Below are 12,443 nucleotides of genomic sequence, written 5' to 3' on the forward strand. Positions count from 1 at the left end.
GAACCGTTACTTCTATCCTTTTAAGGAAAACAGAAGGGTTTCACTTAGGGTGACCAACCAAATACTAGAAACGGGAAAATAGCAGGGTCATGTTAAGTTTGAAAAGAAATATTCAATACTGTAATTTCACAGCCAGAAAACACACACACAGACCCACCTATGTTTTGTAATAGCAGCTACAGAAAGGGAGATATAAAATTTGGCTGGTAGGGCACGAGTTAAAAAAAGGCTGAAAAACACTATATAAGGTCCCAGAAAAGCAGACTTAAAAGATCTCAAGGGTGCCTGGGTGGCTCAGTCGGTTAAGCGTCTGCCTTCGGCTCGGGTCATGATCCCGGGCTCCTGGGACTGAGCCCTGCAACAGTTTCCCTGCTCAGTGGGGAGCCTGCTTCTCCCTCTCCCTCTGCCATTCCCCCTGCTTGTGCTCCCTGTCAAATAAAAGATTTAAAGATCTCAGAAGACTTTTAAAATTAGTAACTAGTCTCAAATGCTAAAGGGGAGGTTTTATGCAAAATAATCTTAAGTCCTGGCTTAGGAAGGAAGCAACTCTGACAGGATAAAGAAAGCTAAAACAAAACAAAACAGAATAAACACAGCATGAAACAAACACAAAAACTGGTGGGAGGCAAGATTAACAGGGTGGGGAGGGTTGAAGGTGAAGCGGACGGCCTGCAGGGGCCTGTGGAAATAAGAGAAAATGCCCCACTCCTCATTTGTCACAAATACTATTATGTCCAATTATCTTCTTTCTTAAAAATATGGCTCTAAAAAGCATCCAGAGCTGCTATAAATAACTCTGAGGTGAGTGAAATCATTAGAAGGTCTTCTCAGGGGAGACAGCCTCGGCTCTTCCCAAGACGGTGCACCTCGTTCCACAATCCCATGAGCCCTCCCGGTCACTCTGTTTGGATGTTCTCCTGTGTCTTCAGCTCCAGAGATGCCCACTAGACTCCTGGGGGCTTCCATGCCACGAGTACCTCCGGGTCATCAGTTCGGGGAGGCCCTAACTGAGGTCCATACCTCAGACATGTGCCCAGCACGTGGCCAGGGCTCAGGAAGCTCGCACACGAGGTCACTGTCCATCTCGAAGCCGCTATGCTCACTCTAGGCAGTTTGCAAAGCCCTTGTTCTACATCCCTGGGTCCAACTGTTGGGACTCACAAAAGGCTGTGGCTATTTCCTGAGACCTGCTGTTCCCTCTGTTCACTAAAGCGCCCTCAGGGGACAATAATACATTCACAGACTCAGAGGTGGTTTAAATGAAACCTCATCAGATAGGACTCGATCGTCAACAACAAGGAAATGAATCTACTTAGCCTGGAAAAACTGTCCTTCTGCAAAGCCTTGCATGTACACTGAAATACATATTTTTAAAAAATCCATTCCTAAAATACATATTTTTAAAAAATCCACTCCTAAAATCAGCATGCTTTTCAAATCTCCCTCTACATTCCTTAAATTCTGTAGAGTCACCATTTACGGAGTATCGTGTGCCTGACCTAACACTGAGGAGAGGTTTATACGCGTGATCCAGAACTGCCCTTGTAAAGCAGCATTGCCGTCATGGTCACCTGCTTACAGGGCGGTGAGACGTAAGGCTCAGGGAGTTTAGGAAACTAGCCATTCACACACATGAATCCGGCTCTGTGTGGCTCAAGGCTGGACGCCGATCCTTGATGGTACCCTGCTCTGCCCCTGGGAATGGCCCTACGTCCTCCCTGGCCAGAACACTCGGGCCCAGCTGTGTTCCCTCCTCAGCTCTGCACCTCATCAGTGAAGGGTCAGCCCAATCGGAACCTCATCCAGAGCCTTCTCTAACATCCTTTTTGCCCTGGGGCACCTGCTGTTACCTGTGACCTTCCACAAGGCTAAATGGCACTCAAGGTTCTCTATGTTGCATTATAGCTGAATTTTCTCTTCTTTCCCAGACTGAAAGCTCCCTCGGGGTAAGATTCATGTTGTCTTCATGTCTCTCAGTGCCTGGCACATTCTGAACACAATACAAGTCTATGGAAATCATTCATGGCATAACTCAGGAGGATGCTTTTTCACTGTCCTTGTACATTTGGCTTTTAGTAAAACAGAACACCCAAAGGTCTGCCATGCTGGGAGGTCAAATAAAAGTACACCTTTGATATTTTAAGTAAAAAAACAAGACTCAGAGGATGGCTTTAAAAACTGTCTTGACAATTTTTGAAAACATTATTTATAGAAACACAATGTACATATTCTAAACACACCATCCCTGGACAAGACAAATGCTTTTCATGGTGTAGACCTGACAAGTCTGTTATTTCAGAAAGTTATAGATGGGACACCTGGCTGGCTCAGTCAGTGGAGCTTGAGACTCTTGATCTTGGGGTTGAGTGTGAGCCCCCGGTGGGTGTACAGATTGCTTAAAAATAAATAAAATCTTGAAAAAAAAAAAAAAGAAAGGAAGACACAGTGTATTTATGGTGAGAAGGGCCCTGTGTGTGGCAGGAAGGCACTACTATCACTGTACTCAGGTGGGGAAACAGAGGCATGGCAAGGTGCGGGGGAGCGCCAGGAGGGCGCGTGGTCAGCGCAGGGCTGGGCCCCGGCACGGCAGGTAATGCAGGACTGACAGCGTGCCGCGTACCTTGCGGCACGGGCTACTCCCCAGCCTTCAGACTCTTTCCAGGAGTCTGGATAATAACAGCACAGTGCCCGCATTCAAGGGCCTAAGGGTAGTTCTTACACGACTCCTCAGACGTCTCCGTACGCAAGAGGCACAACACGATTCCCTGCTTTCCACACCTGGCAGTCGGGTGACTTGTTAGCGAGCCTGTGCCAGTGGCCACACCTGAAGGCAAAAATCCCAGACACACTTTCAGCCCGCAACGTGGCCAGTGCAAGAGGACAGACGTGCCATGCTTTAAAAAAGATGGGGGAGACTGATAAAAATAGGCACCAAAAAAAAAAAAAATCGACATGGTCAGGGATGACAGCCCATGGGATGTTTCAATATAGAGCCACTCAAATGGCTATCTTCCTATGAGGTTAAAAAAACATCCAGGAAAACCGTGAAGTCAGCAGTATAGGAATAACGCTGATACTAGGAAAATATTTCCTAGGCCAGCCACCATCACCCTGCAATGCACCTTGACGGCGGCAGCCCCGTGTCCTGAGGACACCTTCTCTCCCTTCCTGCCCCCTCCCCGCCCTCTCTAATGACTGCCATGGGCCTCGAATGAAAGCCGCAGGAATGCTGTCTAACACGCTCACACATCTCAGACTCTGCAGAAAGGCTTCCGGCAAGTCAACAAGTCAACCATCACACCTCCAGGATATCTGGAGTAGTTTTAGGAGTGTCCCCTCCTGACTCTGGCCACACATTTCCGGGACATGCTTTCCACGGACCCTGCTGTCACTTATTCACTCAGCAAGCACAGACACAGTGCACTTGCTCCACAAAGGGATGCACGGCCAACTCACTCGCAGCCCCCGTGCCGCAGCGGAGTGAAAGGAAGACTCCCTTGCCCCTCCTCCTCCACGCTCCCACGGTGGCACCCCCACAGTGGCCCCCGGGGCCGCCCCTCACGGCACATCTTGCGGCTTTCTCTCCCTCCTTCACTGTATGCCCAGGGCCCGGCCCATTTGTTAAACCGAATGCATGCAGTAGGATCAAACAAATTCCCATCTGTGGGATGCTTGCTATGTGCTAGTCACTACAGACATTATTCCCTGGTCTCTAAGCAGCGAGCCAGCAAGGTACGCACCCAATCCTGTTTCTCACACGAAGACCCCGAAGCGCAACACGATCAGCTCAATATTAAGAACCCAGGGCAGGGAGAGGATGAGCATGTTCGCAGAAGGAGCCCCATCTCTCCGGAAGTGCCAGGCAAAGATGCTTCTTGGAGGAGGGGGAAGGGAAGCTGGCCCCACAGCGGCTCACGGCTGCCCAGGGCCCTGCAGTGTGGTTCACAGACGGATGTGCCTCAGACGGCGTGGTGCTCTCCCACATTGCTCTGGGATTCACAAGGGCACTTGGTCTCCTCGCCTAAGTGGATGTGGGGTGGCACCTGGTTCGCACTCTCTGTGACATGAGCACCCACGAGCAAGCACTGCCGGGGGCCGTCGGCCGGCCAGCACCGTGCTGCCATGGTGTAGACCGCCTGCTGGTGGCTCAGACCAAGGTTTGCAGCCTGTCGGAAGCAGGAATCCACAATACAGAAAACGCATCTGAAGCGCAGCCTGAAGTCACACGGGTAGTCGCCCGATATTCACAGGCGCTGCTTCATGCCAGACTCTACGGTCCCGACTCCGCCAAAAGACGGGAGGAAACTGTTACTGACATATCGGTGGTTCAGGTTTCAAGGCAAGTCAAGTAAGCTTCCTGAAGCCAGATTTATCCCTCGTTTTTCATTCGTTCACCTAACAAATGCTTTCCTGGAGTACACGATGCCTGCGTCACACCAGCTCACTTCAGAGCACCTGCTCATGTATGAGACTGGGGGGACATCATCCTGGCACCTTTTCTCCCCGAAGGAGCCTTTTTTAGAGCCGAGGAGCTACGGTGCCTGCAGTGTCAGCAGCGGGGCCCTCCTGGGGCGCCGACTCTGTGCCAGGCGCTCAGCTAGATGCTGCCTTTATACCTCATTAACCTGTATAACATCCCGTGGCAGGCTCGGTCTGTGTCACTGTTAAAGATGTGCAGCCGTACGAGAGGAGAAAACTGCAGCTCTCCAGCTTAACGTCACGTGCCAACAGAGTTAAATCAAACAGCCAACCACAAGCACGCAGCGTCTGTCTCCAGCCCCTGCTCTGGGGGAGGGGTCGCGTGGCACCACGCTGCTGCCCGTGTTCCTCCGAGTTCTAGAGACATCTGTGGCCACAGCCCGACAGTCCCAAGGGCACCTCTCCCAGGACTTCAGGGCTCTGCCTGTTACAGAATGCTTTCTCCACATACTGTCTTACTGGATTCTGAGGACAAGACCATGAGGAAGGCAAGACAGTGATCAAGCACCTTCCTCAATGTGGGAGAAGAAGAAACCAGAAAAGGTCTGGTTTGGCGAGTCTTAAGGGCCATTTTTACTTTCCGCCCTCTAACAGCCACTGTGTGGCCCGAGATCAGTTCCTCACGCTTTCCCCGGCTGTTTCCTTAGCTGTACAATGGGCAGCAGATCACCTTTCAGCATCCTTCCAGCTCTCTAAAATCCAGGTTCTAGGGCATTAATTTTTTGCTTAAAGATGAAAAACAAACCAGTCTTGGCAAGCTTGAAGAATTTCAAGTCTTAACAAACATACTGTAAAGTGCGGGGCGGGGGGCAGGTGCTGATCACGAGGGAGAAACCTCTGCATACTTAAATTAATCTTACAGCTTTCACAGACTCTCACCGGACTTCACATCCGAAGAGGTTAGGCAGCAAAATGTGTCTAAGGCTCAAAGGTGGTGAGTTTGGGGTGCTGAACTGCCAAGTCGCCCCACTCTGACTGGAGCCCTGCTCAAGCACAAGGGGGCTTTGCTTGACGGCAATTTAGGTCAAACTTCCCTGCATTCTGATGAGGCAGCTGGAGATTCTTGAAAATATTCCTGTGCTGACTCAGAATAATTCCTTCCTCTTTTCCCCTCTGTACTCCTCTTATTAGTGGGGACTTTATCCTGTCTGCTATCTTAGGATGCCTCGCCGGAAGCCGCCATCCATCCAAGCCCTAAATTCACAGTGTGGAAATGACCAATGCTGCAAGCAGAGACCTCCACATCACTTCCATGGAAAATGAGCAAACCAAACGACAGATTCAAGACGTCCTTGTTTTCATGCAAATGGTTCTACCAGTTCAACAGAATGAAATGAAAAACACATAAGGGCCACAAAACAGAGGAGAATTATCTCTGCACAGAGTGTCAGCTGATTTTCCACAATGTCTTCTAAGATCTCCATTCTAAACATTACCACTTTTCCAAATATTAAGGGCACGCGAGCCAGGCTAGCTGCAGGGCACAGGTCCCGTCTCAAGCCACTTAGAAAGTCAAGGGGAGCCTGTACTACTTCTGTCTCTCCACATCTGATGTCCCACTATGAGCAGCCTGGAAGAGCCCTCGGGTTCTAGTAGAGACGGATTTCTATTTCTCAGTGTCAGGATTTTGGGGGGTGGGCCTCAGGGGCAGTAGCTTGTCCAGGGCTGATCACGGTTGCTATGGGCCAGTCGCTGAGCACTTAGCAGCTGGATCACTTAATACATTTGGTCTTTGTTTTCTGGGTCTCTGGTAAAGCGCTAGTTGGAATTTATTCAAGGCAGGAGACAGAGGCTTGGCATCAAGTCAGACAGAATATTTTATGGGTTTCTGTGGTCTCTCAAGATAAAATCACAGAAAGGGGTGGAGGGAGGTGAGGCAGCCTCGTGGTCCCCAGGACGCTGGTGTTCTTTTCTCTTGTAGACCTTCTCCAAGATTCTCAATTACCTGGGGGTTCTCTGAACAGGTACAGGCCCACCCTGTCTAGATAGGTCATCACTACCATGTTGGTAACCACAATCAGGGGATTATGAACCCTTCCAGAGTTTTCTTCGATTATTTTATCTGGTCTAGGGGTTCTTTGTGGTCCTCTTTGGGGTACAGAAAGGGAAATCTCTGGTCTTATCCAATTGCTACCCCGATAGGGAAACAGGATTACGCAGAGGTGGGCAGCAAGGCAGTACTCCTACCGTGCCGCACACATCTGCAACTTGAGAGGTTCGTGTTTGAATAAGAATCTGAAACCTTATGTACGTATATTCTAGCACACTGTCTGGAAGGGTAAGAGAAACACTGGCGGGTCAAACCACTGGCTCACGTGTGCTGTCACTCTTCCGTTACAGTCGCTAGTTATCTTTGATGAGCACTGTTCAGGCCAAAACCTTATTTTAACATTTCTCCACTATTTTATGATCTATGAGGCCATTTGGGGTCTCTCTAAGAACACAGCTCCCATTTATAACACTATTTCAATGGAGAATAAGCTCTGAAAAAACACTGTTCTGAATAAAGCTCACATTTCTCAGAAAATAGCCCCAGTGTGATTCAAATAGGCATGGCATTGTGTACGGAGGGGCCCTCGGAACCTGTGTGAGCATGGGCTGAGCACACAGGGAGAAGCCTGCACTTGCCTTTGCTGGCCGAGAGACCAAACCCCAAGCTTCCCCCTGGCTGGGGTGACTCTTGAATGTTGCCATTTCTGTGTCTCAACTCATCCCCGTAGAGGCGGGAACAGGTGGGCTTTCAGAGCTGGGCACTCTCTGTGGATGTGGGCTACGGGACAAGCACTTTGTTGCCACAGACCAGGGCGGTGGGCCATCAGCCCTCGGCCAGCCCGGTGGAGGCATGGACAATGCACTACACAATGCCCCTCTTCTGGCTAAGATTCTTCCCAGGTAATGTCTCATGGAAAAATAATCCTCATCAGAAAGGCCAGGGGTGTGGGCTCAGGTCATACAGGACCTGGGTTAGAATCACAGAGATCTAAAAACGTGAGGCCAATCACTCAACATCTCTGAACCAGTCCCCTTGTCTGCATGATGCCAGCAACTGCAGGACCCACCTCATTTTGTGAGCATAAAATGAGAAGTGATGGGCTTAGGGCCAGTCATGAATAACTACTATCTAGCTGCTATTACTACCAACATCTCCAGAAGACAGAAAGCTTAGTGTAGAAAAAAGTAACTTTTTGAAGAACTACAATTCCACACCACATCATACAAGAAACAACAGAGGTTTGGCGCCAGGTGGACCTTGGACTGAATCTCAACTCTACCACTTATGGGCTGTGTGACCTTGGGCAAGTCACTCTACCTCCATAAGCCTTAGTTTCCTCATCTGTAAAATGGGCACAAAAGCACATACCTCACAGGATTGTTGTGAGTTGAGCACAACATAACACATGAGGAGTGTCCACAACACCATCTTACTGTCGGTGTTTAGCAAATGGCAAGGCCCGTTTCAAGCTGTCCTTGACATCACATTCCATACTCTGACACTCAGACGCCCCTTGTGGTTTTTACCTCAAAGCTGTGTAGACCGCCAGCTCTGAGGACAGAGTCCAAGAGCCCTTCTCAAAGTCCGTACCTTTCCCGGCGTTTCTAGGAGGCAGTGGAGGTGCCTCTGTGGTTGGTGATGTGGGCGAGTCTGTGCTTGTGGAGACGAAGATCTGGTTGGTGAAGGCCCCATAGGAGAGCCGCTGTTTGTCCCTCGGAGTACTGAATCCTGGCAGCGACAGCTTGTCTTGGGGCGAGATACTAGAGGAGTGGCAGAAGCTCTGAGGCCTCGGGGAGCGCTCTTTCTTGATGGGGCTAGGCTGCGGATGACATAACAGTGCAGAGGGTGAGGCATTCACCGAGGGCTACACTTCAGGCTCCGTCGGGAAGCGGGGTTCCTGTGGCTCTCTACGTGCTCTGAGGTCGGCCATGACCCAGCCCAAGAAGAGGCTGCGGGACTTGCCCTCCTGATCCTCGGTTCACCACTATCAGGGTCACATTAGGGAGGCACTGGTCAGCAATCAGAAGTATGCAAAAGCCTAAGGACACGGTCAACGGTAACTTTTAACTGAACAGATACCTGCCCTCTGCAGGACACTTGTGCTAGCACTGAACTGTCTTCTACCCTCGTGTGACCTCTACAGTGTGTTCCTTCTCTGACCAACCAGCGTTCTCAGTCCTCGCCACCCTTCTCGTTTACAGCCCCTTAGAAAGTAGGCTCCATGTTGTGGCTCTGATGGTCCACACCTGTGGGTCCAAGCCTGACCTTTTGGATCCAAAACCGCCTTCAGTGGCCTCTAAGGTGTCCCTCCAGTTTGCACTCCTGATGACAGCAGTGGCATCCATGTAACTCCCCAAGGTGGAAGCCTCAGGGTCACCCGGAGCCACCAGGCCCTGTGTGGACAGCTGGGATCTCTGCCTGGTGCAGGCACCCACCAGCCCCCAGAGAAAGCCCTTGGTTGCAGCTGCTTTCCGCTCCAGCACGTTTCCCACATTGCGGCCAAAGCTGGTGGGGAAACCTGCTCTGACAATTAATCTCTGTTGGCTTCTGCCTGCTTGGAGAAAGCCCAAAGGCCAAATTTGGCCCATAATGTGCTTCCTGATCTGGGCTGCCTGACTCTGCAGGGCAGCCTCCTCCCTCTCCCACCCACCCATCTGAAGGCGCCTCACACACTGTGCTTCTAACCATTCCTCAGACTTCCAGCTCTATCAGGAACCCTTGGCCTTTGCACATGCTGTTCTCTCTCCCTGGAGGGATGTGTTCCTCCCCACTTTTTGCCTGGCAAACTCCTCCCTACCCTCAGAAACCCAACTCCAATGGTACTTCCTTGGTAAGGTCTTCACCATTTTCCAAAGCTGAGACAATTTTTTCTGTCCTCTGAACATGTCTCAGGGATTCCCCTAAGCTCTTATTATAATGGTTATCCATTCTAAGTTATCTCTTCTCAAAGTGGGGAATGTCTTTAGGACACCTTGTAGGACTATTCCTTACATGCTGCCGAGGAAAGAGGAAATGCTCAATACATATCCGATGTGGGGCACCTCAGTGGGGAAGTCCGTTGGGTGTCCGACTACTCTTGGTTTTGGCTCAGGTTATGATCTCAGGGCCCTGGGATCCAGCCCTGCATTGGGCTCCGTGCTCACCGGGGAGTCTGCTTGAGAGTCTCTCTTCCTCTCCTCTGTCCCTCCCTACTGCCTCTCCGAAATAAATAAATCTTAAAAAAAACAAAAACAAAAACAAACCACCCACACATATCTGATGAAAACTGCATGAATGAACTTTCAGAGTTAGTCATGAACTATGAAAGTCAGACAAAACTAGGTTTAATCGTGAGACTGTCTTTACTAGCTCTGAGATTTCAGGGTGCAAAACAGATCTGTGTGTCAGTTTTCTATTCTGTACGATGGGGCAATAACAATGCCACAGTGGGCTTTTGGTAAAGATGATCTGAGGTAGCACAGGCAACTTGCTTCTAACTGCCTAGTCCATACTCAATTCTCAATACCTCACAACTTTTTATTTACTAAGTAGCTGTTCTGATGGCTAATTTTATGTGTTCACTTGGCTGGGCTATGGTGCCCAGGTGTTTGGTCAAATACCAGTCTAGATAGATGCTGTGAAGGGTTATTGTTTAAATCAGATTTTGAGTAAAAGGGATCACCCTCCATCATGCAGGCTTCATCCAATTAGCTGAAGGGCTTTTGCGAAGAGACTCAGCACCTCCAGACTCAAGGCCACACCATCAATTCCTGCTGGAATCTCCAGCCTGCCGGCCTGCCCGGTACCCTGGAGACTCGCTGGACCCCACAATCATGTGAGCCAATTCCTAAAAATAAATTCCGATCTCTCTCCCTCTGTCTTCAACCACATCTTATGGGGTCTGGTTTTCCAGAGAACCCTAATATAGCTGTGGTCCCCAACATGGATCAAAGACTGAGCAAGGAAACTGGCCCCAGGTCACAAGAGCAGACACAGTCTGATGAAGAATGATCTTGTCTACACAGTGCAGGCAACCTGGGAGCAGCAGCAGGAACTCGGAGGCATTGTCTGCACTCACTTTGTCATCCAGGTCGTCGTCACTCTCATCCATCTCCTCCTGTCGCAGGTTCCACTCATATTCCACGTGGACATGTGGGTTGAACTTCCCAGATTTAGCCTGGGAAAGCTGAAAGGAACAGCAGGTATAACCACGTTCATCTAAGTGTTAAGCATCCCACCATTACATAACCACTGAGCAAATCCCACCTCAGTCCTGGTTTCAAATGAATCACCAGCAGCTGCTTGTAGGGCAGAACTCTGATTACATAGGGCTGCGCTGCTGTGGGACCGGCTTCAGAGGAGTTGCCCAGAATTACAGGCAAGGGCCTTTCTTATTTTGGTAACATGACTTCTCTCGCAAATTAAAAGCTTTCTTAAATATTATTAAAAATGAGCCTCAAAAGTGCAAAGTCCTGGCTGGAAGGCAAAATCAGAGTCAGTGAAGCACAAGATGTAAGGCTTTCAAGTCAGACAGTCCCAGTTCGATCCGTGGCCCACTTTTCTTCTCCGTAAGATGGGGGCAGGGAGTATTACAGCTTCTTCACAGGATTCTTGTAGGAACAGAAACCTACAGCTGCTGGCCTGCAGCCGGAGCCGGGCAGAAACTCAAGGGGATGGAACTTTCCGGTCTCACCATTCCCCATGGGTAAGAGAGCCATGCTAGGCTGAGGCTCAGAGCGACAGTCAAGAACCAGCAGGATGAAAAGGACGGGGCTGGGGGGCCACGCACTTAACGCTGACAATCGTACTCGGAACTCTACTGGCCCAATTTTTGGAACTGGCTTCCAAATAATTCTTCTTTACTACTGAGCTGCAGAGAAAGCCTAAGGGTCTGGCACAGAAAAAGCGCGACCTCAATTCACAAGCCTGTCACATGCCTTTTAGCTCCTACGTCATAACCGTACCGAAAGGACATGGGAATGACAAATCTATCATTCTACCACTTTCTCAAATGTAGCCCTAGTGCTTGCCTGAATTTTTTTAACCAATGTTCAGAAAGATGAATCTGTTTCTTTTATCCCAATTCCAGTTTCTGAGAATGAAATTTTAAGGCAGTTGGTGTCTAATGGATGCTTACCAGATCTTCACACTGGGTAGCTTTCAATCTCTTTGCTATGTCCAGGGCAGTCTCCCCAGCCTGGTTCACTAAAACAGGGAAAAGAAATCTAAGATACATCTTGAAAAGGCTACGAACAATAATCAAATTATAACGTAACACGCGAGTCTTGGTTTTAGCCAACCGGATGCTGACTCCTGCTATTAAGCCACTTGGTCACATTCTTACCAACACCCACGGTGGGTTTGCTCCTGAGAAGCAGCTTCAAACACTCGGGTTTACTGTACATACTGCAGTAGTGTAGGGCCGTGTTGCCCAGGGCCGTCTGCTTGTCCAGGTTCCCACTGAAAAATAAAATATTACCAGAAAAAAGTACAACTTAGAATTTAATTAGGACATAAATAATATAATTTAAAGCTACAGATTAACCACTGATTTCTGTGCAAACAACGGAGTCAAACTTGAAACCTACTTACAAGCAGGGCAAACCAAAATGCTGCTAACATTACACCTACATTGATAAGTCACCTAATGATAGCAATAGCCGGTACTGCTTGAGTGCCTCCTACGGGACACTCTCGGTTTTATGTACCTTGGTTCATTAAATCTTCACAACCACCCGATGGGGTAGGTTATGACCACCTCTGTTTTACAGATGAAAACATCGAGGCACAAAGAGGATGAAGTACCTGCTTTCAAGACTATCAAGGCATGGAAGATGGAGCGGGGATCTGAAAAAAGGCAGTCTGTCCCGGAGCCAACACTCTTTAACTACTACACTGCACTACCTCTAAGGAAGAGGTGTGGACATTTATACAACGTGGCTTGTGTCCAGGCACCATTCTTCATATGTGGGTTCAAGTCTTCTTGCTATTT

General features: G+C 49.3%; 1 protein-coding gene across 5 annotated transcripts in view; it reads right to left on the reverse strand.

Annotated features, from left to right (window-relative positions):
* Nucleotides 1-12,443, reverse strand: part of ASAP1 (ArfGAP with SH3 domain, ankyrin repeat and PH domain 1) — a 344,365-nt gene that overhangs the window by 25,060 nt on the left and 306,862 nt on the right. For all 5 annotated transcript variants that reach the window (XM_025871128.2, XM_073893210.1, XM_025871129.2 and 2 more), the window contains exons 21-24: nt 11,796-11,911; nt 11,589-11,656; nt 10,530-10,637; nt 8,063-8,291 (exon numbers count right to left, since the gene is read on the reverse strand). In XM_025871128.2, the coding sequence (XP_025726913.1) occupies nt 8,063-8,291; nt 10,530-10,637; nt 11,589-11,656; nt 11,796-11,911 (521 nt within the window). The remainder of the gene's footprint in view (nt 1-8,062; nt 8,292-10,529; nt 10,638-11,588; nt 11,657-11,795; nt 11,912-12,443) is intronic.

Source organism: Callorhinus ursinus, unplaced genomic scaffold, assembly GCF_003265705.2.
Source record: "Callorhinus ursinus isolate GAN/ISIS: 27379988/994484 unplaced genomic scaffold, GSC_fseal_2.0 scaffold5, whole genome shotgun sequence".
NCBI lineage: Eukaryota > Metazoa > Chordata > Mammalia > Carnivora > Otariidae > Callorhinus > Callorhinus ursinus.